The sequence below is a fragment of the Scophthalmus maximus genome, chromosome 15, assembly GCF_022379125.1.
Source record: "Scophthalmus maximus strain ysfricsl-2021 chromosome 15, ASM2237912v1, whole genome shotgun sequence".
Taxonomy (NCBI): Eukaryota; Metazoa; Chordata; class Actinopteri; order Pleuronectiformes; family Scophthalmidae; genus Scophthalmus; species Scophthalmus maximus.
The window spans coordinates 18,584,572-18,610,728 of NC_061529.1; the positions used below are offsets into that span (position 1 = coordinate 18,584,572).

The 26,157-nt window shown below is 43.1% G+C and overlaps 1 protein-coding gene across 3 annotated transcripts in view; it reads right to left on the bottom strand.

The window, feature by feature from the left end:
- Positions 1 to 26,157, bottom strand: part of rbks (ribokinase) — a 34,983-nt gene that overhangs the window by 1,335 nt on the left and 7,491 nt on the right. For 2 of the 3 annotated variants that reach the window (XM_035609714.2, XM_035609716.2), the window contains 6 exons: positions 21,883 to 22,015; positions 20,786 to 20,849; positions 20,338 to 20,400; positions 19,329 to 19,493; positions 12,574 to 12,665; positions 7,112 to 7,300 (listed from right to left, as the gene is read on the bottom strand). In XM_035609714.2, coding sequence (XP_035465607.1) covers positions 7,112 to 7,300; positions 12,574 to 12,665; positions 19,329 to 19,493; positions 20,338 to 20,400; positions 20,786 to 20,849; positions 21,883 to 22,015 — 706 coding nt within the window. The remainder of the gene's footprint in view (positions 1 to 7,111; positions 7,301 to 12,573; positions 12,666 to 19,328; positions 19,494 to 20,337; positions 20,401 to 20,785; positions 20,850 to 21,882; positions 22,016 to 26,157) is intronic. The other variant, XM_035609715.2, reaches the window with a different exon arrangement.

A 26,157-nucleotide genomic window follows, 5' to 3' on the forward strand; every position in this document is an offset into this window, starting at 1 on the left:
AACAGCTCTGGTTTTGGCTATCTCTATGGAGACATTAATCATCTTTCTTTCCCCCCTGCTCATCTATTGATAGAGATGGAATGTGCCGTCTACGCCCTGGAGGGGTCTGGCTGGGACGGGACACCAAGTAAAAAAAAAAGAAAAGGGGGTGAGGGTTTCACTGATGGGAAAAGGCACAATGGTATGTGGCGACATACTCATGTTTAACCACAAATGCCCCCCCCCGACACTGGTTCTCACAAGCCTGCTCCATTACTCATCACGTTGGCTCTCAAACTAGTTCATTGCACTCTGAGCACCTCTGTTAGCCCATCGCCCTCCGACCTCAAAGTAGCTCTTTTATCCGAGTAAAGGTTGTCAGTTGTGTGGGATGATTCAGTGACACGAGGCCAGAAACCCTAATCCTAACCCCGTCCGGGCAGGGGGGGGGGGGGCATGCCCTGTAACGTGTGGGGCACTTTAGGAACAGGGGTCAAACAGGGTCCATGTTAGACAGGGCACCTGAACTGCTATCATCTCAAATCTTTGTTCAACCAGATAATAGACACAAGCATAGTATTAAGTATTACGGAAATATCTTTCTCTGATTTGACATTTAAAAAAAGGGGCATTCGTGCACCCCACCCCCACCCCAGTGTACGCCACTGGTGTACCACTCCTGGACTGGAAGAGATGCTGGAAAGAGTGAGATCAGAGCTGAAACATTTCACAGGCCTGCTGGATTTCCATGTTTAAAGCCGTGGTGTGTTTATGTCTCCTGTCTGGCAGTTGGGCAGGGCTACAACGCAGCCGGCATTTGGGAATAAGGCTTTGGTGAAGCCGTCCCACTGGTTTAGCTCATGGCCCGGCTCCCGGTTCACACGTCTGAAACGATGATACCGCCCGAGCGGGGGGTTGGATGCTTGAACACGCTAACATGTAGAGGCCAGCATTACCAAACTGTATTCTTTGGTAGACACCAGGTTAGGGTTTCTATAATCAAGGCCACCGCATTATTATTATTATTATTATCATGCCTAGGTAAATTTCTTTTATGTTTCAAATCCCCTGTTAATCTAGGACCAAATCCCTGCAAAAACAACCACCTTTGTCTAGTCAGACTAAGATCGGGTTGGGCCAAAGCGTGTTTTTATAAAAGCTCAACTTGTATTTATGGCTAAATGTGTTAATTGCCAACATGTTATTATGTTCATGGACATGTATTCTTGTCAGGGTGGGGACAAAACAAAACAACATGATTCGGTCAAATCATTCAGAAGAGAACAAAACTCAACTGCCGCCGCAATTAAATCTGCTCCAGTGTGAAGACTCATAAACAAAAGTCTCAACTAACCCAATTCAACAAACATTATTTTTTCTCAGAAATACATCACCCTTCATCATGTCCCCATTTCAAGACGTTATTCTAATTAGATTATGTGTAATGTTTAGCAGAACAAGAATTCCTGACAGAAGTATTTCAACTTTGTTGGGCAAAAACAAAAAAACACAACATCAGCCGTACAGAATTGTTTAATACATACAGATGGCCTTAAGGTAACGTGAAAATGTGAAATGCTGTGTTTTTGTTTTGTCCCGTTGTGGGCTACTGTAGAAACATGGCGAACTCAAGTGGAAGAGGACCCACTCCTGTTGTAGATATACAGTAAAGGGCTCATTCTAAGCAAAAGGAAAACAACGCTTCTTAGTTTTAGATTATACACAAAAACAGCATTATGAATACTATTTAACATTTCTGCCACTAGATGCTCTACAATCCTACACACGGGATGTGTAAGGATCTGCCCCTTGAACCTGATTCAAAATTCAAAATCCTATATGGCGGTAATACACAACTCTTCACCCATTCGACTGTGCGATCCACCGTCCGACCTTTCCCCCGTCTTACTAACAACGTCTCCGTCCTTAAGACTGGCATGTGACGCCACTGGATCTGGTGAATGAAGCTCAATGAGGCTGACAAGCGCTAACCCCCTTCAGCCCCGCCGCCGCTGCCCTCGACACGGATTGGTGAAGGTTACATCTGGAGGCCCGTCAATCAAGTGACACAAGCGCTTGGCGCAGATGAGCTGTGACACTCCTGCTGGTCGGCTCCGTCCGCAGCATCTTGACCTCCGCGGCGTTCTCCGACTGAAGTTCGAAAATTAGGATGTGTCTGTGAGGAGCTCACCAAATTAAGAGAGGGCCGTCTCTGAAGTCCTCTGCTGCTCGATGTGTTTTGTGGTGTGACGCGACAATGCAAGCACGTGATGAGAAACTTTTTCGCTTCGTTAATGTGACTGAAGTATTTTATCATGCGTCAACTTGGGGTCAATTCATCACAACACTGACAAACCTGTAGCCACCGAAAGAGTTCCATTTTGCTGCCAGGAACATTTTGTCACCGGTAGACTTCCAATGTCAATACTCCAGGGAAGTGACCTTTCTGTTTCTAAATGCTTCTGGCAGCAGCAGGAGCGTGCGTGCGTGCGTGCGTGCATGCGCGTGTGTGTGTTTGGAATGAACAGGAGAACAACTGCACAGTTAACATAAGCAGCAATAACTGCCACGGCTCTACAGACAAACAAAGAGGCGCATTCATAAACTCAGAAGTCCATCAACAAAAAAATCCAAGGACAAAGACAGCAGCGGCGCCCACGCACTTTGATTGACAAGTGATCTTTGCAAAGTGCAGCGCGGAAACATCGCAGCGATGAGCGCAAAAAAAAAACACAGACCGCAGAAAAACCAACACCTATAGAAAACGCAGATCTCATAAGGGGCTCCCCGCTTTCATGTCTTCCACGCTGCAATCTGCTGCACCGACTGAACCATTCGAGCCTCCGGAGCCCGTCACTGTACTCCTCGCCCGGAGGCCCCCTGCGATCTTGACTCTCGTCCTTGTATGACAAACGGAGCCGTGTGCGGTAAACTCCCGAAGCCCTCCAGCCGTCGTCAATGAAAGCCACCCCGGGGAGAGCAAAGAGCAACTAAGGGGCAACGATGACTCACAGTGGCTTCCACGTCCAGAAGCTTCCTGTCAAACTGACGAACAGCTGGGGACGACTCCCCTGAAGCCACGAGGGATCAACCACGTTCAATCTGACCACTTAGAGCTTCGTTTCCTTTTGATCCGTCTGCAGTGCTTTTGACCTGACCCTTTCTCACCCTTTTGTTCACCCAATTGCAGCCACTTTCAGACATGCCCTGCCAGCCCCCTAGGAACATTTCCGGGAAAATGACCGCAATGATTCTCTGGAAAATTCATGGCGAGCGAGTGGGCGCTTCACCCGGGCTCCACCCCTCGCCCGAATGTTCTGGAAGGTTTCCTGCAGTTGTGAACGCGTCTGACTGTGAATGGCAAACCCCCGAAAAAAGAAGCTGAAGCTCCGCTCCTCTCTCGGTCCCCAAGACATGTTCATGTTTCCCCGTTTATTCTAAGATTGACTAAAAAGTACTTTGATTACCTTTCAGACAAAGGCTGTATTTCTGAGCTATTCGTCTGTTCTGGGCTACTGTAGAAACACGGTGGCGCAGCATGGCGGACTCCATGGAAGAGGACCCGCTCCCCGATGTAGATATAAAGAGCCCATTCGAACGAAAACACAATGATTCTTTCAGTTTCAGGCGATTGTACTGCAGTCGAAACATCTCCATGAATATTATCGTCAATTTCTGCAAAAAAAATAACAACTTCAATTCTACACAGACTTTCTTTTATGATTTGATCAAAAAAAAGTTTTTATCGTCCTTTTATCGTAGTGAAAAGTGCCATGAAAGATTAAGTCTCATTCTTACTTTGTGTACAACAGTGATCAACGTGACAAGGCACTGGCAGACGACTGGCCCAACATCTGGGCTGCTGTACTGCAGCTGCTGCAGCTGCTGCGGCATGTGCAGTCCATTAAAAACATGGTGATGTGGCTGTTTTCTCATTGTGTCATGCTGACCCAGAGTTTGCAGGAGTTGAGGAATGCGATGCTCAGGAGGTATTCCCTTACCCCGAGCGTCCAGGAAGGCTTCGTGCAATTGGTCCATACGCGTGTCCAGTCATAGGAGAGGACTGGGAATAATTTGACCGTACAGCTGTAATGTCTGGTTTTCGAGAAGCACCGTCTACCTTTCCCCTTACACAGTGGACCTCCCGGAGCAGTGGAAACCGAGGCCACCCAAGTCCTGCCAGGGCTTAAAGGCACTGTGTGTGTGTGTGTGTGTGTGTGTGTGAGAGCTTTAACCTCATCTAACTGTCCACACAAAAAACAGCCAAGGCTCTGATCTCAGCGAGGGAAGCCTGCACTCAATTTAAGACAAAAGAGAAACAAACGGATAAGGCGGCAGGGATGGGGGAGGGGATACCCACAGTCGATGAGTGGATTTGCTTTGTTATTCACCCAGATTTCCAACCCTGACTCAGTCCATAATTGCGTTAGCCCTTTTCCAAAATGTGTTATTCAGACGGACGCAGGAGGAGCAAATGATGAAATAGTTACCGTCAGGAGAAAGCAAAATGATTAGCAACCGTATACCCGAAGCTCCATCATTCAAATTTACATATTCCATCTGGGACAGGTGACGACATGCACCCAAGTCATAATTGTCCAAACAAAAGGTGGATTGCCTGATTGTTCAGAATAGTAGCTTGTCGGGCTACCGGGCGGCACCCAGGCGAACAGTAGCCTCGCGAAAAATAGCAAGAAACCCGCGGGTGACTCACTGTGTTGAGACTGAAACATTTTCACGGCCTCAACAATTCACTATCTGATACTAGTGACGGCGCAGAACAAGAGCAAGAAAAAAACCAACCTGCTGCTGACAATGTTGCGGCCAGTCTTTTCACAAAAATATCCGTCACTACTGCGACGGGGAAAAAACCATAACAAACACAGCAAAATCAAAGCATGAAATAGGTACAGTAATCATACCCAAGAGGCCTGAGTTACAAGAAGAGAGAAGTGAATAATGATCTTGATAACAACCTGTTTTTTTTCCCCCTTTCTCCAGTAAAAAAGAAACGGCTTTACTGGAAGAGGGATTATGATGTCCAAAAGAGTTAAACGCTTCAGAATTTATGGGCCCATCAAAGAAAAGAAGGGGTGTGTGTGTGTGTGTGTGTGTGTGTGTGTGTGTGGATGTGCAGCAGGCGCGACCACAGCGTTCTGCTGACTGATGCAAGCCCAAGAGGTGAGTCATGGCAGGGGGGGGGGGGGGGGGTTGCTGGGTAAGTTCTCCTGGGGGCTTTTGGGAAGTGGCAAGTGGGGAGAGCGAAGACGGTGAATAAGCCTAAGTTATGTCTGTCTGCTTCGAAATGTGGGGCCATGAAAGGAGGTCACGCACCGTTAAAGAGCGCGGTGCCCTTTGTTCTTGAAATGCCAAAGTGACCTGGGATAACAAGTAGACACCGGTGCTTGGTTCGGCTGCAGTTCCTCCGGAGTGAGTCTGGAAACCCACCACAACACTCGCGTGTGTGTTTCTTTTCTCTCCCTACACATTACGCTGTCACACAATCTGATGTGGCTTTTTCTCACGTAAAAAAAAAAGAAGCTACGACTGCACGCTTGTGACTGCTTCACTCCTGTTTTTACGATTTGGAAATTGCGGCACAATAAAAGTCCCCGGGGGAACTGTTCCGTTAAAGAAGCCATTACACAAACAATCGGGGCGCTTTAATCTAACCTGGTCACGACAAAGCGTTGATTAACACCTTTGTGCGATGACGTATTTTGTCGGTTGAACGCGGGACCCGCAAAAACCCCTCCAGAGACAGGAAACGCACACATCGCGCCGGGGCTCCTGTGACGCCGACAACCCACAGAGGCCGTTGTGAAATGAGTCAAGTGACGCTGGCCTCTTTTAAAGATTAGAGTCAGGGAGGGGAAGCGGCCGGCGGTCACCACATACCCACTGTTCTTAAAACGTTCCACTTGAGCAACAGGCTGAGGCAACGGATGATGAATGGACAGAAAAACGCCTTATGTGCGACAGAGTTTCGTTATGGAACAGCAGCATTAGTTGAATCTGAGGATTTTCTGCGAAAAACACCCCCCCTCCCACCCTCCCCCTGTTACTGCTGTTAACTAATTCCTCCCGGTGTCTGTAATACAGTGAGGCGTGGGCTGGATTGCATAATTTTCCATTTACAACATTTTGTTCCTTTTACCTAGCTTTACCTTTTTTGTACTTGAATAGTGAATCCTTTCATCCATATGCTGTTGTAGAAATAAAAGAAATACATATGGACATTTTGATGGCAAATAGTATTACATATTGCTAAAATGTTACTGCCATGCTTACAAATCTTTGAAAATATTATTGGATGAAGAATGACTTTAATATACAAAATAGTAAAAATAGTTTAAAAAATTGTAAATTATATATTTGTATTTACTATTTCTGGTTTGAGCTTCTAATGTTTGACAATTTGCCTTACTTTTCTCTTTTATATTGTTAAAATTGAAATAGACAACAAACATATCTGGAAATAAAAATACAAATAAAATAAATTTAAAAAAAGAAAACAAGTCTACACAAGTTCTGTGAGGCTGTGCTAAAAATCGATCATATTTGCTATTTGGAAATAAACACCGCGTACATCTGAGGCTGAAAATTGGTCCATTGATTAATAGATTATCACAATAGATGTAGATTATATTTCTGTTGTTCATCTACCTTACAACGTATTAAATATTGGATCTAAAGATGGCTGTAGATGAAAAGTTCAGGGCCCAGCTACTCATCCTGAGGTGAACATCAATGTGTGACCCAAATTTTTGTTGCAAAGACATTACACCCCACCCTCCAAAAAATTAAAAATCGAACTTATTGGCGGTCCTAGATAAAAGTCAGTAGAATTTAACCCACCATGGACGTCTGCACACAATTTAATTGCAATCCATCTAATAGCTGCTGAGACATTTGTCTGGACCAGAACAGTGGACCAACAAACTATTTATATACATACTGAACTTTCTCTGGTTTCAAGCCTCTAAAATTTGAGAATTTACTGACTGAAAAATGTGAACTATCTTTGTTGGACCAAAACGAGCAATGGAGTAACATTTGACGATACACCAAATAACAGAACAATATTTACCAGTTCTTATGAATACATATGCACTGTATTCGTCACACTTACTGTGGTGTCCACTGCCGTGACCGCAGCCGTTGGAACATGTTTTGGGGAAGACTCCCGTGCCTTGAGCACCACGCAGCCTTGAGGTCCCAACGTGATTATGACGGACCCACAGCCTCGCTTCAGCAGCTCCTGCCCGGCCCGACATGCCTCCTCCACATTGGCTACAGAGGAACCGGTCAGCAGCTCCGCCTGCACGGAGACAGTGGCAGAAGTGCAGGGGTAATACGCCGCGCAACATAATGTATAATCGTGTATACAAAACAATTTTAGTCACAATTCACATTTACACGTTCATCTCATTTTGTATGAGATTATGATGAAACACTATTTACTTAAAAAAAAAATTCTGCTAAGCCGTTGTGTGTTATTTTTCTTTTCTGGGTCAGGGAGCCAAGTTAATCAGAGGTTTGGAACCGAAATGAAAGATGAGCAAAACCAGCAGTGGTGTGGGATACTGGGTGGATAAATAAGGAACTGCATTCTGGGAATTCCCCAAGGCACAGTATCAAGGACTGTGTTTTAAAAAAAATAATATATATATATATATACTTTGTTGAACACAGTTCAGTACCTCACGACCATTTATTGTCTAGTGGTCCCTCATGAGTAAGCTTTTACAAGTCTGTGGCTCGCTTGTGATAGTTTACTGTTTTGTACTAACAGCTCTGGTGTGAGTCAGGCTGCTTCATCTGGCCCAGAAGTGACTCAACGGTGACAGAGCAGGACTCAACAGCTGATGTTTGAGGAACGTAAGGGGAAAAAGTCAGAACCCCAGCGGTCCTGTCCAGAGTAAGTGGCACCACCACCCCTCATAAAGATCCGCGCAATATTATCCTCTGAGAGGAAACTACAGCGAACGTTTATTTTGGAGCATGACTGAGGAAAAGAAAATATCTTCAGAGAAATACCAGTTTTTCGGTATTTTGGTGATGACGTTAACCATTTGTGTGACTATTATATCTGTATAATAATTATCTTTCAATAGTTTTATTTTTCACATCAGTTCTCACTGACTGACTGACATTACTAACTATTACTTGCTCTTCATAGTTAAGGGTTTCAGGGTTCCTATACATTTTCCATTTCAAAATTCCATACTTTATCCAGGCTGAAATTTACTTCTTCTCTGTAGATTTTTTCAGAGCATATTTGATATCCAGATACAAATAGCTAGATGTTTAGTTAATAGTATTATATAAATAGATATTGACTGCAGTTAGTTTATAGAAAGCATTTTCTCCTTCTTTTACCATTTCCACATCACTTTTCCAACACTGCCCTGCACGTCGATAGTGGGAAGAGAGAAAAAAAGGGAAAAAAGGCAATACCATTTCTTTCCTTTTGATTATTGTCAAAATGAGTGTCTGTAAAACCGGTTTCATTTTTCGTGCTTTTCAGAACCACAGCTTCAACGTGGCTTATTGTATTTTAGGTGAACTGACGTTCATCCTTTTGTCTTTATTATTTACTGTAATGTAAAGCCATATAAATAACATGGAACATTTTTATGTCATTATTGCTCCAAATCAGTTTAAATACTGACTTTTGTCATGTGTAGGCTTTGTTGAATAATTGTCAAGAAATGACTAAAACGCAACAATTTCAAAAAAAAAAAATTAGTTATGAAAATATAAACTGTTGCAATGCTGGATGAAGTATTAATTTCGATTTTTTGTTGTATGCGCACAGTGAGATTTTGGAGCCCGATATTTGAAAGTACGCACATTAAAAATGTTGTGAAAATGGTAACAACAACAAGAAAGAAATTAAATAATTGTATGATATTTGTTTTGATATGTATGACATTATGTATTATTCTTCTTAATTGAGCATTTACTTTGTCTTCTTCATCTCTCCCCCTCTCACACTTAAACACCTACACACATACAGACACATGGCACATAGACAATCATTATGTTGTGGAATGCCTTTTTTCATTTCTGATAATGCAATGAATTGTCGGTTTTGTCTCCCATGTCTTACTGTAAACTGGCATGAATGCTGAATGTACAATCACTTGTTTCTCACTTGTGTTCTTGCTTTTGTGTATATATTTTAACACTATCACACTGATACAAACATTAGAATACTTCAGGGATATCACACTAATACAAAACGTTAGAAATAATTACTTATGTTAGTGTAAAGAAACTAATAGAAAACAAAGTGAGTCATGATATTTTTGTGTGGTTTATTCTAAGCTGCTAAGAGGTATTGACAGTAACAAAAGCATAAAGGGATAAAAAGTGACAACACATTTTTCTTTCTTAATGCTGCCATCAAGCTACAATGAAAGTGTGTGAGATCCTTTCACATCTGTGGATGACTACAATCGTGGCTCCACGTTAGCGCGGGAGGTGGACATCAAAGATAATTCCCCTCACCACCACACACTCCAGCGTAGGATCGCGGATTGACGATCAAAGAGTGCCTGCACTCTGTCATCCTTGAGCCCCCCACACCACCCGCCCTCACCCCCTCGGCCTGGGCATGGTACAGTGAGACCACACACAATCACACACACACATAGCACACACACCTGTACAGAGTGTGTGCCGGCTATAACCCCCACACGAGAGGGTCAGGACACGGCTGATGCTCGCGGAGAATAGGGGTCTGAGGATACGATGCTTCTGTGATCTGTCAAAGTGAACAATGGCCGTGGACAGTTGAAAAATAAACCGCCGAGTGTATCCGTGGTTTCAGAGCCCGCAGCCACCCCAGTGCTGTCAGAAGCCAGAAGAGAAAAAGAGCCGATTTCTTAGTCATCAGCTTCACACCAGGGCAGAGAATCAATCTACCTCGCTCTGTGTACAAGAATATCAGAAAGTCGAATTGTTCTTATCATTATGTTCTCATCACACACACACACACACACACACACGGACACACACACACACACACGGACACACGCACATTTCATTTTTGCTTTGCTTATTGTTTAGGTCTAAATTCCAAATTCTTTTCCATTTTGTCACATAAAATATCTCTTTTACAGGATGTCTCTTTTTTCCCCCTGTTAAATCTTTTTTTTAAGTGTATATTGTCATTTAAACTAGTATAAATTTTGTCAGGTCTTAAGTATTAAATCATATTTTGAGTAGGGAAGAGACAGATTTACAGAATCAATCTTATGTTACATGCAGAAATATATATCATCTGTTCAAACAATGTGAAGCTCCAAATAAAGGTACAAATAAATACAATAGAAAAAAACCCTCAAATTTGACTTCCAGAGAGCATTGCCAAAATCATATAATCATATTCAAAATTATGATAATGTATACAGTCAGTTTTTCTTCTAATTTACAGGAACATAATTTATCTCAACTGTTAGAAGTCGGTGTTGGTGACCCGATGTTAGCTGATGGGGCTTATACATAACATGTTGTGCCATTCACCATAAAGTATGTGAAAAGACAAATACATAAATATTTTCAAACTGTATATATTAATATTATACTGTGAATAATCCCGCAATTAATTAACCAGAAGGCCAATGTGTTAATGTGGTAAGCTAACTTTAAAATGTATAATGTGTTTGATAAGTATTTGCTAAAAATTGTCTCAAGAGGAACATTTTAAAGAAAACGTCAAATGAAGAATTGACTCTTTATTCGGAGAAAGAGTCAAACGATAAGGTTTATTGAGCTTCTTTGTTCATGTTCAGTCCACTCAAGTTAGTTTTCCTTTTTTTTTTCAAACAAAAAAACCCATAATTTCGGTCTTCTTTTTTAAATCATGTAGCGCTGATGATAAAGATTCTTTGTTTGTAAATGAAGCGGTTACTTGAATAATGATATAAATAGAAATCTATTATCAATTCAACTGCATGAAACATAAAAATGCCTGTTGACCAATTCCCTTTTACTTGAAATATATTTTAATTATGATTCTATATTTACAGATTCTTTTTTTTTTTAAGTCTACATTTACTTGGAATGTCAGTCAACGTGCTACTTTCATATTTTAGTGCTGTTGATGTACTGAGTAACATGACTGTACCTCCACGACCTGACCTCTGTAGAGAAAAAGGTTGAGATTTTCGTCAACTCTCCCTTTCATGTCCCCACACCTGGCTACGGTGTCTCTCCGCTCTGCAGCACCACATCAAATGGAGCCGAACTCACCTCCACTTTTACCCTGAGGGGGAGGCTGACTCAGTCGAACGGCACATCTGCCCTGTTGTTTCTACTACGATTCCCATCTATCCCTGCCCCCCGTCGCTCATCTGTCACCGCCTGGCAGTCAAGACGCAAGGTGCCATGACACCGGCCTTTACTGTAAAAGGGTGGAGAGATACTTACTCCCGTCTTCATACCAGAGGGTTTACATGTATGGCTAAAGGCTACACGAGGGGTTATTGATGCACTAGTGGGGGTCATCACCCGCAAGGTAGAGTTAGATAAAGTTGGGAGTGTGTGTGTGTGTGTGTGTGTGTGTGTGTGTGTGTGGGCGCTCATAACATCTCAAACCTTTGATCTTTTCCTTTCAAAGAAGAAAACATAAAATTATATACACGTACTTCTGCCTGTACCTGACTCAGGGCTGCACGGGTCTTCCAGTGTAAACTAAGATGTGATTGGGCACATTTTTGTTTTTTTACTGCAGCCGCTCCAATAATCCGGAGTGGATTGACCCATCAGGTCCGTCCTGCTCTGCTCTGCGTTGGATTTGGGCAAGTTCACAATCCAACAAGCTCAGCCAACGTAACGTCCGATTTCTCACCCTATAAAAGCTTTTTCTTTTCTCGAACGTTAAAAGTAACAATAAAAACAACGAAGAAAAGCAGGGTTATGTTAGACTGAGATACTGTCTGACCTTACATTCTTGCTCATCACAATACTCTGACTAATGCAATAAAAAAGCAATGCTGTTTCTTTATTTCCATGTCTTTTACATGGCTGGTCGCCCAGTGAGGATGCTGACCCTCCTTCCTGAAACATGCAGCTTTAGCATCAGTCTTTTGGTACAATAATCATCATTCGTGTATGTAGCCATCGAGCGCATATTGAAGACCCCTCTCTCAAGATTCTTCTTTTGAAAAAGAGTCAACGGGACACAACTGAAATGTCCGTCTGGGATCGAATTTTAACAGCAACATTTCAAGGTCGCTGGCTAAAAACGAGGAGCCTGCCTTTTTAGGTGCCTCTGTACAAAATCGGGAACCGACTGTTTCAAAAACTATGGAGAACTTTGGTGGTAAATGTTGCCACAATTATCACCACACAACTGCATATGAGCGAGAAAGGACAGTTGGTCAATTGCCACAATTCTGCATGGGTATGGACGGGATTTTCCCTATTTGCTTCCTTGTAAGTGTGCATGTGTGCACGTGTGAGAAAGGCAGAGGTAATGCGTGAGGATGTTTAAATGCTGGTGTGAGAAACACTCGGAGTTGTTTGTGTGTGTGTGTGTGTGTGTGTGTGTGTGTGTGTGCGTGCGCGTGTGTGATTCATCACCTCAGACTCATTGCAGCAAAACACATCGGAGACTCTGTAGAAATCTGGATCCAGGTCCGGGATGGCCGGCGCCGGGTTGAATATTGTCTTTACTGTAACAAGAAACCAGGCTGTAATCCACTTCATTGAGCACAGTGTCATGTTATCATCACAATCTACAGAGCACTAGAGTATAATATGTGATCAATAATACCCCGTCTTTAAATAATAAACCCAGTTACAGTTGTCTGCTTGCTTCAACGAGCAATACCACATTTTGACAACGTCCATCAGTGACACAATGTAAAGTTGGGTGATTTGTTCTTGCAATGGGGAGGGAGGCTGGTGGGCTGCCGCCGGGGTTTGCTCTCGCTAGCAAGTACGGAGTGCATGAGCTTCTATAAAAAGGCCCCTTTTAAACGATTAAATTAGCACCTCAGGGGGAGGAAAAAAGAAAATGGCCACACGTCGCGTGGCTCTCCACATAGTACACTGTGACCCCTGCAGTTCCTGGATGGTGTGCGTGGAGGAGACAAACCACGTGGTACATGACCCTGTACCGTGCATGTGTGTGTCAGTGTGTGGGTGAGCCGAGTTGTGCGACCCTTTCTCTCCGTGTGCTAAGGAGTGCAAGAGAGGGGCGAGAAAGCAAGAGTGTTTGTCATAAGTAATCCTCTGTACGTGTTGCACATCACCGTCTTATGCATATTCATGAGCACGGGGCATTAATGCATCTAATACCACGATTTCTGTGTCTGCGCGAGGATAAGCCCAGCTCGACGAAGCGATTAATTCTGATATCTCTGTGTACAAAATAAAGCCTCACGAAAGTGTGCGCGCGCGCGTTTCCCTGAAATATATGTTCAGCGTCTGTGACATCAAAGTCTGTTGTGCAAAAAGTGTGTGCCTACTCGCTGTTTGTGTGTGTGTGTGTGTGTGTGTGTGTGTGTTTGCGTGGGCACATGAGAGAGCAGCTGCGTGGGTTTGTGCAGGGCTTTGGCCACCTGGCGCTTTGAGGTGGATACTGGGCTGCTCGCGAAGTGGAAAATGGAAATAATGTCTCTCTTTTTTTAACACACACACACACACACACACACCCACACACACACACACATGCGCGCACACACACTGTGGTATATGTACTCACATGAGCCAAAGCCATGTCACACAAAAGTGACACTGGGCTCTTTCCAAGTCGTCTGCCCTCTCTCGCCATCTCTCTCGCTGCTCGTGTTAACTGAATTGCTCGTCACTTTCCATCATTTTGGTTTGCGAGACGAGTGCGACATCTCCGTCAAAATGTTTTGCGCGAAAGGAAGCATCTCTTTCCTCCCTTCTAGCACTTCTGAAATTTCGCCTTCTGTATCTGCCCAAAACCATCTCATCTTTCACTAAATGATTATTATTATTATTATTATTAATATTCTTGTATCTTTGCCACTTAGGAGGGCTGCTCAAAAAGCAGACGATGGCGCTTGTTATGTAAGCGCACAGATTTCACTGTCTTTGGGACTACCAACACTCGCACCTGTACGAGCTGCTTAGGGTCACAGCGTGAATCAGGATATTAGTGTGACATGTTTAATAGCATGGCACCTAATGGCATAACTCTAGTTTATTGCTATACTGTCAACAAAAGCGATGAAAAGACCAAAACAAAAATGTTCATTTTGATTCTTTCCTACGTCCTTACTCTGTCTGATGCATTCACTTCCAAACCCATTAGGTCCTACGGGAGAAGGGAATCTTTAAAGTCGAGTCACAAATACAAAACTTGTAGATTCAGTTGTTCAGTTGAGTTCAATCAGCATTCTCAGCGATGTGTAGTTTTACATGAGAAATCAATCATAAAACGTTTGAACATCTACAGTTTAATTGCAGTTGAGAAAACACTGTTGATAGGGACTGTGTGACACACGCCAAAACAACTGCTTCATAAACCTCAAGCATATAATATAAATCAAAAGTAATATATAATATATATAAAAGTAATTTCCTCAAATAGCTGGGAGTTGTAGTTTTGCTTTGTTGTAAGCTTTGTTGCTGTTGTCTGTTGGGCACTGTTTTCAGCAGCAGGAAAGCAGGAGTATGTAGCACTGACTCAGAAGAAACTACATTGTGTGTGTGTGTGTGTTCAGGGTAATGAAGGACTATATCATCCAGTGCAACAGTGTGGCTCACTCCTCACAGAGGTAATGGCTCTCTATGGCACTTGTTAAACCAATAAGAAAAATGCGGAGGCCTTATCCTTTGGCGCGCTCTTCACGATGCACAAAGCATTCACAGGAAAGACACATTTGTCAGGCAAGAACCACAGACAAAATGTACATTAGTTGTACACTATCGTTTTTTTTTCCTCCAAATTTGATGCCTCAATGTATCCGAGTCTGAATGAACAGATGAAGAAACATTGGCCTGCAAGTGTCATTATGCTTTTATTATCCTTGCAAAGATGAGGACCTGTGAGTTCAAAACATGTCAGAGGTTTAAAACCATTAATATACCCAACAAAACAGAAACGAGCACCAGTTTTGTTCTGCCTTGCTTTACGGTAGCCTGACAAATATCTTTACACTATACAAGTAACATCTTTATACCTTGCGTTTAATTTCATTTTTTAACAACAGAATGAATGGCCATTCCCACGGCACACCCATACGAGTCTCAGCAGTCTCTCCTCCTCATCGTTCTCATTGTTCTTCAGAAGCGCACATGCATATCAAGCGCGGCGGCAAATAAGCACGACAAGGGGGGGGGCACATGTCGACCCCGAGCCTGATTATTCTGTTAATTGGAGTAACTGTCACAACATATGTGGAGTAAGTCATTGGCATTAACGGTCCGCCACCAGTCCCAACATCCGAGTGAAGCCTCAGCCCATGTACGGTGCGTCATGTAGATCTGAATCATATCAAAGGCTAACTCATGCTGTTGTCTTGCCCAGATTATTGTCAATAACCATATTGTTATTTGAAGCCATGCACATGAGCAGTCTAACGTTTTATTTAAAACATTTTTTTTAATCTGCTCCCTTAGCTGCCATCTGCAGCGTGACCGCGGTGTTTGTGTCGTGCGTGCAACTTCAGTGCTGATGTCAAATGGATAGACCCGGCGCTCATGAAAAAAAACCACTGAAGGATGGAGCCCTGTCAATATGCAGACACGAGCAGCTTGTGTCAAATCCCTAATACAGCAATGCATGAAGGAATCTGCCTCTCTGATGCAAGGGGGCTGCTACTGTGGAGGTTGCATTAACCGTCGTGTTGAATTGTGTTGGTGTCGGGTTGCTTTGTTTTTGCTCGCCAGGTGTGACTGAAACCACGTAACCCGCCGCGGCACATTAATACATACACACTCACAGCTGCTGGGACAGATGTGGTAACACCGGGATGTGTGCACACTGAGTCACGTCTGGCTGAGTGTGTGTGTCATGACTCTCTGGGCTTTTTTCACTCAGAAGTTCAGAGTGTGGTCGCGCTGTCGCAGACGGGACCGTCCAGAGAGTACACAAACACTGCCAGCTTGTTGCTGCGGTCGATTTAGGAGGAAAGGTGGATGGAAAACAATGGCTGAGGAGAAACGGTGTACGACAGAGATCACTCTCGTACGCATGCAAGCACACGCGCACGCTCGCACACGCTCGCACACACACACACACACACACACACACACACACAAGAAATGAGTCATCAGTGAGTGTGTGAAAAAGCTTTAAGAGGCTCTAATTGCATCTGGTGAGAAATATAAATGCGGCTTCTTGCTCAGACAAGGAAGAGGGGGTGAAGACGGAACGAGAACCAAAGAGTGAAACTACCATTTCATTGGAATTAATTCTACATCCGTTAACATCTCTATATTAAATGGTAGATGGTGATAATGACATAAATACATATGTTTCCGTCTCGTAAAATTACAAGCAAGAAGAATAAACACTTCTTGGCAGGTTATCTTGTCAAGTGTTTCTCAAAGCTGGCATCCGCAGTACGTGTGGCTCGTTGGTGACATTTGCGTAATTTGAGCGGCGCTTCACCCCCTCGTCATTAAATCCTCGCCTGCAAACCCATTAACACCCATTCTCTCCGGAGAACTCCATTTACGCAATGCTCTGGTGCGCCGACGTTGAGGTGGCATCTTTGCCAAGCGTCTTGCCTCCCTCCTGGTGCAACATACCAGGCCTTATCCCGTGGTATGATCAACACGGCGAGGAGGGGGGCTTGGGGAAAGAGTGCTGCGCTCTGTGAGGCCATCTGGGTATCCCATCTGCAACACAGCTCTGGCTGCGATCCTTTCGTTCTGGCAGCCCGCAGCGAGCGTTTACCACCCCGATGGCAGGGGCGAGAGCCTCCCCAGACGTCTCGAATGACGTGGAGGGCTTCTAATAATAGGATGCCGTTGGAGATGATTAGGTCAGTAACCTGGCTATTAAGAAAAACGTGAAGGGAAGGGAGGGAGAGAGGGAGGGTGGCGTTTAAAATTAGGACTTTGTTCATGCAGGACCACAAGGGTTTTGTTGGATTTTAGAAACGTGCACGAAATATGATGCGTGATGCAGAACATGAGAGGCAAGGGATGCAACAAACATATTGCACTGGTTTGCCCCTCATGCCGAAGGGCTAAGATCAGTGAGATGTCTCTCTCGAAGGAGTGCAGGAAAATGTAAATTTTGAATATAAACAGAAATGTCACTTGACATGACAGGATTTAGAGAGATCTCCCAGTTCTCTGCTCAAATTTTCTATCCTGACAAAATGGCATCGTCATACTTTAATATAAAGACTCGATACTGAGGTAGGTGCAGTTACCATCAAACCACATTTAAAGCGAGGTCGTGCAAAGGATCCTGAAGAGCAGCCAGTGTGGCTACAAGTGGCAATCACTAGATTCTCTTAACACCTTTGCTTGAAAAAAATCTGCATCTGTGGTGTCACTGTGTCTGTTGCGTCAGCATTAGTTGAGAAGGGTCACAAAGTCAACGAACTTGCTCAGTAAAGTTAGTTATAAAGTAAAACACACAGGGTACGATTTGCCGGGGGGGGGGGGGGTGCGTGACATTTCCCCCTTCCTAGTCCAAAATGTATCCCCCGCTCAAAGTGATCAATGCTACTTCACAAATAGACCATACAAAATACCGAAAATAAAATGTTTTAAACGAAGTAAAGCGCTGTAACGCGAACAGTCTATAGTGCGATAGAACGATAAAAAATCCGAAATGGACACCCACGGTCATCGATTGCATTCGTGAGACAATGGATGATTTACCTACCTTGTTCCATTAGCCTTGATCACTGCACATTTATTTTTCACCAAGCAACAATATTTTGGAAGGGGGATTTCATTCTTGCATGGCATGTCGTGCATGGTGGTCGGCCAGCCGAGTGCATGCAGTGCAGTGTGCGTAAACATCACACGGACACATTTACAAAACGCTTCCTCGCCGGTGGTCGGGGGTTCGAAGCAACCTCGTGACACAATCCAGTCATATTAAGTTTCCCAACACTATCGGAAGATTAGCCACCATATGCAACAGGTGAGCACATGAGGCAGTAGCAGCAAGACCCCTAAGTGTATTGAATTCAACAAGAACACATTTTATTTTAAATTTAATTTCAGTTTTTATTTGTCACATATATGCTTCGAATGAATCCTGTCCATTGGTCTAAATCGTAGTTTATTGATTGGCACATCACTCAAACCAGAGCGAGGGTAGCTACTAGCTAGTTATTGCAAACTGATCAGGTTTTCTTTAACATCGCTAAATGTATGAAGATTATCTTGAGCAAAACTGCAGTGTCAAAACAAATGTATGTTGTCATATTTTTGGCAAATGTATGAGGATTTGGAACATACTGATGACACACAGATGGCCAGCAGAGGAGTGGACTATATTGCAGCAGTGGTTGGAGAAGTTTCAATGGATATTTTGCTAATCGTCTGGACACATTTTCTTACTCTGTCACTATTATGCTCCATTGTACCACATCACCTGTTCGCGCTTATGGAACTCAGTTAAAAGTTTCAAGTCTGCGTAGGAGGAGGCTTGCTGAAGAAAGATTTTAGTGCGAGGACCACTTGCATATACAGTTTATCACTGAAAAGGCAGAATGTAAACAAACGAGTTCCCTCACCACCAAAACTCAAATCGTGATTTTAATCTGCTATCACAGTCAAATTGCTTGTCTTTCAATTCGCAAACTTGCTGGTTTGTTTGATGGATTGTCAGCAGGATTACGCAAAAACTACCGAACAAATTTCCACGAAAAATTGGTGGAAAGATGGAACAAATTTTGGCGCGGATCCAGGAATTACATGTTCATTTTTGTGTGTATTTTTTCTTCATTTTCACCAGTTTCCAAGGGAATAATGGATGGATCTTATTAAAAAAATATTTAGGGGACTGATATCTGAGTGTGTGCAATTTGGCGCGGCTTGAATTTAACGGGACTGTTGGCCCATAGCGGAGGTATGCGCTCGACTAGAGTACCACTCTAATTTAAAATGCTGTTTAGGGTTTGTGAAACCGTATATTTCAGTTATTATTAGTTAATCATCCATGCTAAAATGACTTTTGTATGAGAGTTGAACTATTCTGCTCTATAAGTCAACACACTTCTATGCTCAAACAAAGGAGTGATTGTGTCTTTAAACACAGGTAATGGGATGCTTCTGTAACTGCCTGTTCTGTATTGTATTAGAGTAACTTCCCAGCTTCATAAAGACCTACAAACGTGTTGTGGACACACCATCAAGTACAGTACAGGACAGAGACACTCACTGACCTTTGTTTTCCTGAGCCATGCGTAGGGCCCTCAATGATGTCTGTGGACTGATCTCTAGCTGGCACACGAGCACTTTTGCATGACTGACGGCTGGGAGAGCGCTCTGCAGCTCCCCGCTGCCCAGCAGCATGTTGGCACCGGCCACAATCACGATAGCATTCTCACCTGCCCATGGACACCAAATGAGACGTGTGAAGAGAAAAACTACATGCAACTAAGCAATTATGTGATCCATGTGAGACTCCATGGGAAATCCCATTGAAATTGGGCCTTTGTAATGTAAGAAACTGTGCGGAACTATGGTGTAGTCTAAATTGGGGGTTAGTGTATTTAGTGCACACTTAATGCATTATTCTGCACCTGTACATTATATACAGGACAGTATGAATGGGGACAGGGACTCTTCGGTAACCTAAGCCTTCTTAACATTTGCTATGTATGAAAAAGATAAGAAATAATAATAAAATGTGCCGCAAATGAACTGTGACATATGTGTGTCAGTTGAAATGCCTTTAAGCATTAAGCATATTTTGAAGGTGATGCCATTAAAACATCACCTTCAAAATACTTCAAATGAACCCCATTTTAAAAAAAAAAATCCTAATGTTTGGAACTGTATCTCATTGTTTTATTTTTTCTTGAACTTAAAAGCAAAGAACATTTGATTTAATTGACTTTTTCACACTATGAAGAAAAATCACTTGACTGTATTTGCCACATGACAGAATTTGCTCTACATGTGAAAGGTGCAGATTAGAACCTGTGGATAGGCAGCATGGTTTGGAGGACTGAAGCATTTTATGTTCATGAGTGTGTGTGTGTGTGTGTTTTCCGTTGATTACAGTCACTCGAGCAGCGCCTACATGGTGGTGCTGAATACATGGGTGTGTGTGTGTGTATAATATCCAGTAAGAGTGCGCTTGTAGAACACATGCTCCATTGGTTAAGTGTGCACAAACCATTTCTACAGCTGAAATGTACGTTATAGGCAATCAGCAAAAGCATTTACCTGCATTGTTTACAATGATGGAGGCAGCTCCTGTGGCTGCATCAGAGGTTTGCCCGACAAAGTCTGAGACAAAGAGGAAACATATGAAAGCTTCCATTATTTGCCCTTCCTGCAAACAGAAGTTGGTTGCTTTTCTGTCTTGACAGCTCCAGAATAGTCATGGCTACTGGTTCATTGAGTGCATTTAGCTCAGGTCACAGTTTTTTTGGGGCTATCACGAGACAAGGCCTAGACATCGGGAATCTGAAAAGCAACTTCATTTTAAACAAATCCAAGTGGTTCAACGATCAGTGGCCATAACAATAGAGAAACTTTCCAGTGAATCAGAAAGCCCTGAGTAACTGAGTAAGAATCAACAAATACCTTGCTCTGAATGTGAACTTTCTACAATGCAACATGGAAATGGGAACCAATTTGGCGTGTAAAGCAAAAGGAGACGTCATCTTACCTGTGTGTACACCATTGTCCTTGAAATTCCGGATGTAATTGTCTCCAAAGAAGTCTTTTCCAACCTAGAAAAGATTGAAGGCAAAGCGATTAGAGCAAAGAGAGTGTCAAGCGGGGTCAGACTTGGTTAGCGGCAACTTTTGAAAAGGGGTATAGTCAAGTCTCAGTTGGGTTGGATTTTCCTGTGCCCTGCCAGAATACTGGCATGGTGCCGCCGCCGAAAATGTGCAAAGACGAACACACAAAGTCAACAAACGCACACACGTGCAAACACACGACCAGCTGCGCCAAGCCTTGAAGACAAGATAACCCCGCCTTCCCGCCTCCTCATGCCCACCTCGCTATCGTTATTCTTTCCCTCCTTCCACACATCCTCCGATCCGCACTGGGATGTCCACATCTGTAGCTACTTTGGGTTGTGGAAGGGGTCCCCACCTTGCCCCGAGGCGCCTACTTCGAACCCACGCTTTCCAAAAAACGTGCCAAAATGCGGGCACTTCTAGCAGCCTGTGATAGTTGGTTGGACTGGTATTGGCTGCTTGGCCCCATTCGCTTTGAAGAGCGGCATTCTGGCTTGGATGTTTTTGACAAGCCCGGGTTGTCTATTTTTGGGTTCTCCCCATGCCCGGAGAGCTCCTCGCGCACTGGGTTGTTATCGATCGGGCCTCTTTGTTCTGACAGAGGTGGGGCTTCGTTGCTTTAGTGCTTAGGTTGAAAGGCCACACCAAGCTTAGTGATTGGAGACACTGGGTTGTATGGTATGGGAATAGCCTTGTTTGAAGGCGCGCAAGAGTGGGTGGGCGTATGCATGCTGTACGGTATTGATCAAGACAAAATGAGGCATGGAGTGTGTTGATGTGGTGAAATGACTGAAGTGTGAATGAAGCTACAAGGTTTTGAGGAGTCGTTAACTAGTTGGTGGACTATTGTAGCTGGTAGCTGGTTATTTTACTGAGCTAGATTGGACGAGCAAAAGTATCTCATTTTTCGAATGAAACGCATACATATTCCTGCTGGGCTGCAAATGAACACACAACACAAATGGATACAGCACATCCGCAGGATATGGCAGCAATGTACTTGACTCCACTGTCATACCTTGCAGACCATGGCTGTTTTTGCTCCCAGTCTAGCAGCCTGTATACATTGGTTGGCCCCCTTTCCACCAAAGCCGATGAAGAACTTGTGACCATGGATGGTTTCCCCTGCTTTGGGTAGCCTTGGAGCTTGACTGAGGGAAAGAAAAAAACCAAAAAACCAATGAGCACAATCATGGACCCCCTGGGGTTTAGGGAACAGAAAATTGAGTTATATCCATAAGCTTTGCTTGGATTTTGAATTTCAATTAGCTTTTATCATCTTGACTTTAAACTGCAGTTCTTTGCACTGAAGATAAAAGTTTGAACATTTCCCGTCAAACTTTGACAAATGTTTTGCTTTTTTTGGCTTTGTGAGTGTTTCTGCATTGAAACCAAGGAGTAAAGGCAGATGTCAAAATGTGAAGATAAACCTTCAGGGCCAAATCCTTCCCCGGTTAAGCTATTTATTTATCACTTGAAAAAAATGTGCAAAACCAAACAAACAAGATGCTTCTGTGGAGTCTGCAGAGAACTTCTTTCACAGAGAGGTCAACAAAAAGCAAACCGTTCCGCATTGGGCATTGGGACCTTTTCTCCTTCAGTGTTTTTCCCCTGTGTCTTTTTTCACACTAAAATATAACATCAGTATTTAAAACTCAAACAGATAATACAGAAGAAAAAAACAGAAATGGAGTCAAATATTGGTTCACAACTTTAAAAAAGAAGACATTTGGTCAGATATACCCCTTAAAGTGTCTCCAAATGTTCGAATGATGCAACTAGCAAAACCAACAGATGTCTCAACTTGACACTGGCCACACCAGTAATGCCTGACTCATCAGGGTTAGGTTAAGTCCTGCCCCGCCCTTCGAGGTTGATATGCCACAGGTGGGTACCCTCAGGAGGAGCTTTCTGTTCCAGATTCCTCCAATCACAGAGCCAGGTTGGGTGGTGAGTAACATGGGGTATTGGGGTGGGGGGGACTACAGACAGCTCCATACCGTACGTCAGGACTCTGTGGTTTGGCCCCAGACCAGCACTGCCAAAGGCCAACGGGTTGCGGATGGCAAAATGTTGTCATAAACTTGTTTTTCACCCTGTTGTTGCTCTTTTTAAGACTGTGTGTGTGTGTGTGTGTGTGTGTGTGTAAGACAGTGTGTTTGTGGCAGGTGTGCTATTACAGTAAGTTCATTCAATCCCAGGATTTCCAGTAACTGAGACGCTGGTGGCAAACACTGGAGGTTGTTATAACTGCTGCTGTTTTCGCACCGGTGTGCGAAAACACTAAAATGCCCAAGGCTATAACAGGATGTAGGGTCAGCGAGGCTAAAATGTGGTGAGAAGGAAACGGAACAAAGGTCCAACACATGTAAACACACACACACAAACACACACACGCACACACACACACACACACACACACACACACACACACACTCACACATACCTATTCTACTTCCGTCTCTACTAAATTTTTCCCATCTCTGTCACTGCTGTGTGACCTTTCGTGGGAAAATAAGTGTTTGCACACTCCTGCATCTACAAATTTATACAAATTTCAGGAGGCAATTTTTTGTCCACACAGTGCGCACAATGTCTAATAAAAGACAACACAGCACACATGTCTGAAAACTAAATAGAACTATCACATAAATACAGCAAAGACACGTAATGTCAATTGGGTATGACTCGGCGACCTGTCCTGGGTGGAACAGAATTCTCAATCATTGCATTACAATTTTACAATGTAAAAATAACACTCTCATGACTGCATGGCAAATAAGACTAATTGGTAAGCTTAGCCGGGTTTTGCTTGACTTTTTCTGTCCAAATGTAAATAAACGACGTTAACACTCAATGATGAACACAACTTATCTGGTTGAAGTCCAGACAAGAAAAAAAAAGTTGTTTATGCGCTTCGGGTTTCATATGAACCAAACAAATAGTATATAACATGTTCATTACAAATTAGAAGTGCTGTAAGTTTAGACAAAGCCAGGCAAACAGTTTCCTCCTCCCAGTCGTAGTGCAAAGCTACGACATCTGGCCTCAATCCCCAAATAAGAGTACAGACATGAGAATATTGTCATCTTCTCATCTAAATCTCATTAGAAAACCAAGTAAATCAATTAAGCCATTTTAGGATCTTGCATTGTTGCTTGGCGTCCATGAAATGGATGTTACATAACACTCAAAGGACAGATAATATCTCATTCACAAAGCTGGACTTCCCCAAAGAGGCAACAAATGGTAATTTTGGTAGAATAAGATATGGGATCTCTCATTTTTAACATTTTACTTGCTTTTGGATGCTGTGTTTATCAGAAAAATGACATAACTTGCAAGAGCCACAGCAGTAGTTGTGTGAGATGGGTACTTGAGAACAAGCATTTGACTTTTAACACGGCAGAGTTGCTTGAAGGAATACTAACACATTTTTTGGGAAATAAGATTATTTGCTTTCGTGCTGAAAGTGTGTACGCTTAACCCATGCGAATATTAGCTTAGTTTAACACAAAGACTGGAACCAACAGGCCTAAAGATCAGCAATTAACGCAAAACACAGGAAACCGATTTGTTGCGTGTCACGGTTGGCCTTGACGTTTAAATGCCCATGACAACTATAAGATATTCATATGGTGATAATTGATGAACACGACGTTTTTTGTCCATCATGAAAACAATGACAGCACAAGGTTCTGACCTAATGACTCCACGTTTGGCCGACAGCCACCTGAAGCCGGATAACTGGCAGGTAAGATAAACAGATTTCCAAATTCTTAAATAAACCCACCCACGTTTCTTCATTCCCACAGAGACACTTGGCTATTGTTGTCTGTGGTGAGTGCACCAAACAAACAGGGCAGTCACGCGCTAACGTGCAACCTCGGTGCGTTTTCTCCCACGGAAGCAAAAGGCCAAAGCAGGTGTTCCGTGACGTTAAGTGTTTGCTTTAAGGCTGGCTCTCATTTCCTTCACCTCCGTCTCTTTGAAAGCCATTCCTCGGCTGTTGGTGAGCGGCAAGGGAAGTGGACGTGGACAACAACAAGTCAAAATGATGTTTCCCAAAAGGTTGAACTGGAGCTTGTCTGTCCAGTTCCAAACACAACAGGCAAAGTGAACTCACCACTTGCAAAATAAGACACACGGAGCGAGCTCAAACGTTAGCCTGACTGAATCGCGGTTTTACTCACTGGTAAGCATTACATGGACTTAACACACGTAAAAAAACATCTGATTGTGATTGTGCTTTCAGCTACCATTGCGACAAGCCGTTTTTCCAAGTCTATAAACAGGAGACAGTTTATCCTCATCTTGTACAATTTTCCTTTTCCTCAAAGGGATGTGTAGCAGCAGCTCCAGTAAAACACGACAAGGTGAAGGGACCTGACAAAGAGCAGGTGGAGCAAAGACAGCACACCTTCCATGGACACCGAGTTTCTTCGCTAAGGAGAGGTGCCGTGTCAGACTCGGACGTGGGCGTTTATTTTTTAACTTTCCGATAACTTTTTGGACCATGTGCATGTTGCAACTAGTCCCTCAATGGTCAGAAATGTCATATCTCGAAGATATAATAAGCCACTATCCACCAATCCAGTGTGAATTTGTTGGTGCTTATAGTACATCATAACTTTTTAAACATTTTTATAGTAAATAATGGTGATTTTTTAAAACATTAATAAAATAATCTGAGATGGGGCAATCATCTGGTATGGTCACCACTCATTGACTTATGCAGTGTGTGATGCTGGTAGACAGACTGGGAACCACTCAACTACAACATGGTCTGAAAGGTTGTGTATATACATATATGTATATATCAAATACATGTGAATTTAATATCTAATTTACGAGTAAAGCACTGCAGCTACAGCACTAGTTATGACTATGTATGCATTTAATCTCAATTTTCTGTATTTGCTAATTAACGAATTATGTTCTGAATACACATATTCATTATTTGAAAAATTGTAAACTTGTCATGTCATGTTTTTACCCAACTGACAGTCCTAAACCACGAGGTTGTCAGTTCACTGTCATAAAAAAAGTAATACAAACAGAAACTATTCACATCTGAAAAGTGGGAGCCAACTTTTCATTTTCATTTAGAAAATGATTTAAGATTTGTTGGTTATCAAATGGATGAATGACTTGTTGCTAACTGCTTACTCACTGTCACTGCTTACTTAAACTCTGAGGAGTACTGTTATTTTGAGAAACCGTAAGACAAATTAAACAAGCTATTGAACAGACGCAGATATTTGTGACTCCTGGCATCAGAGATATTTAATAG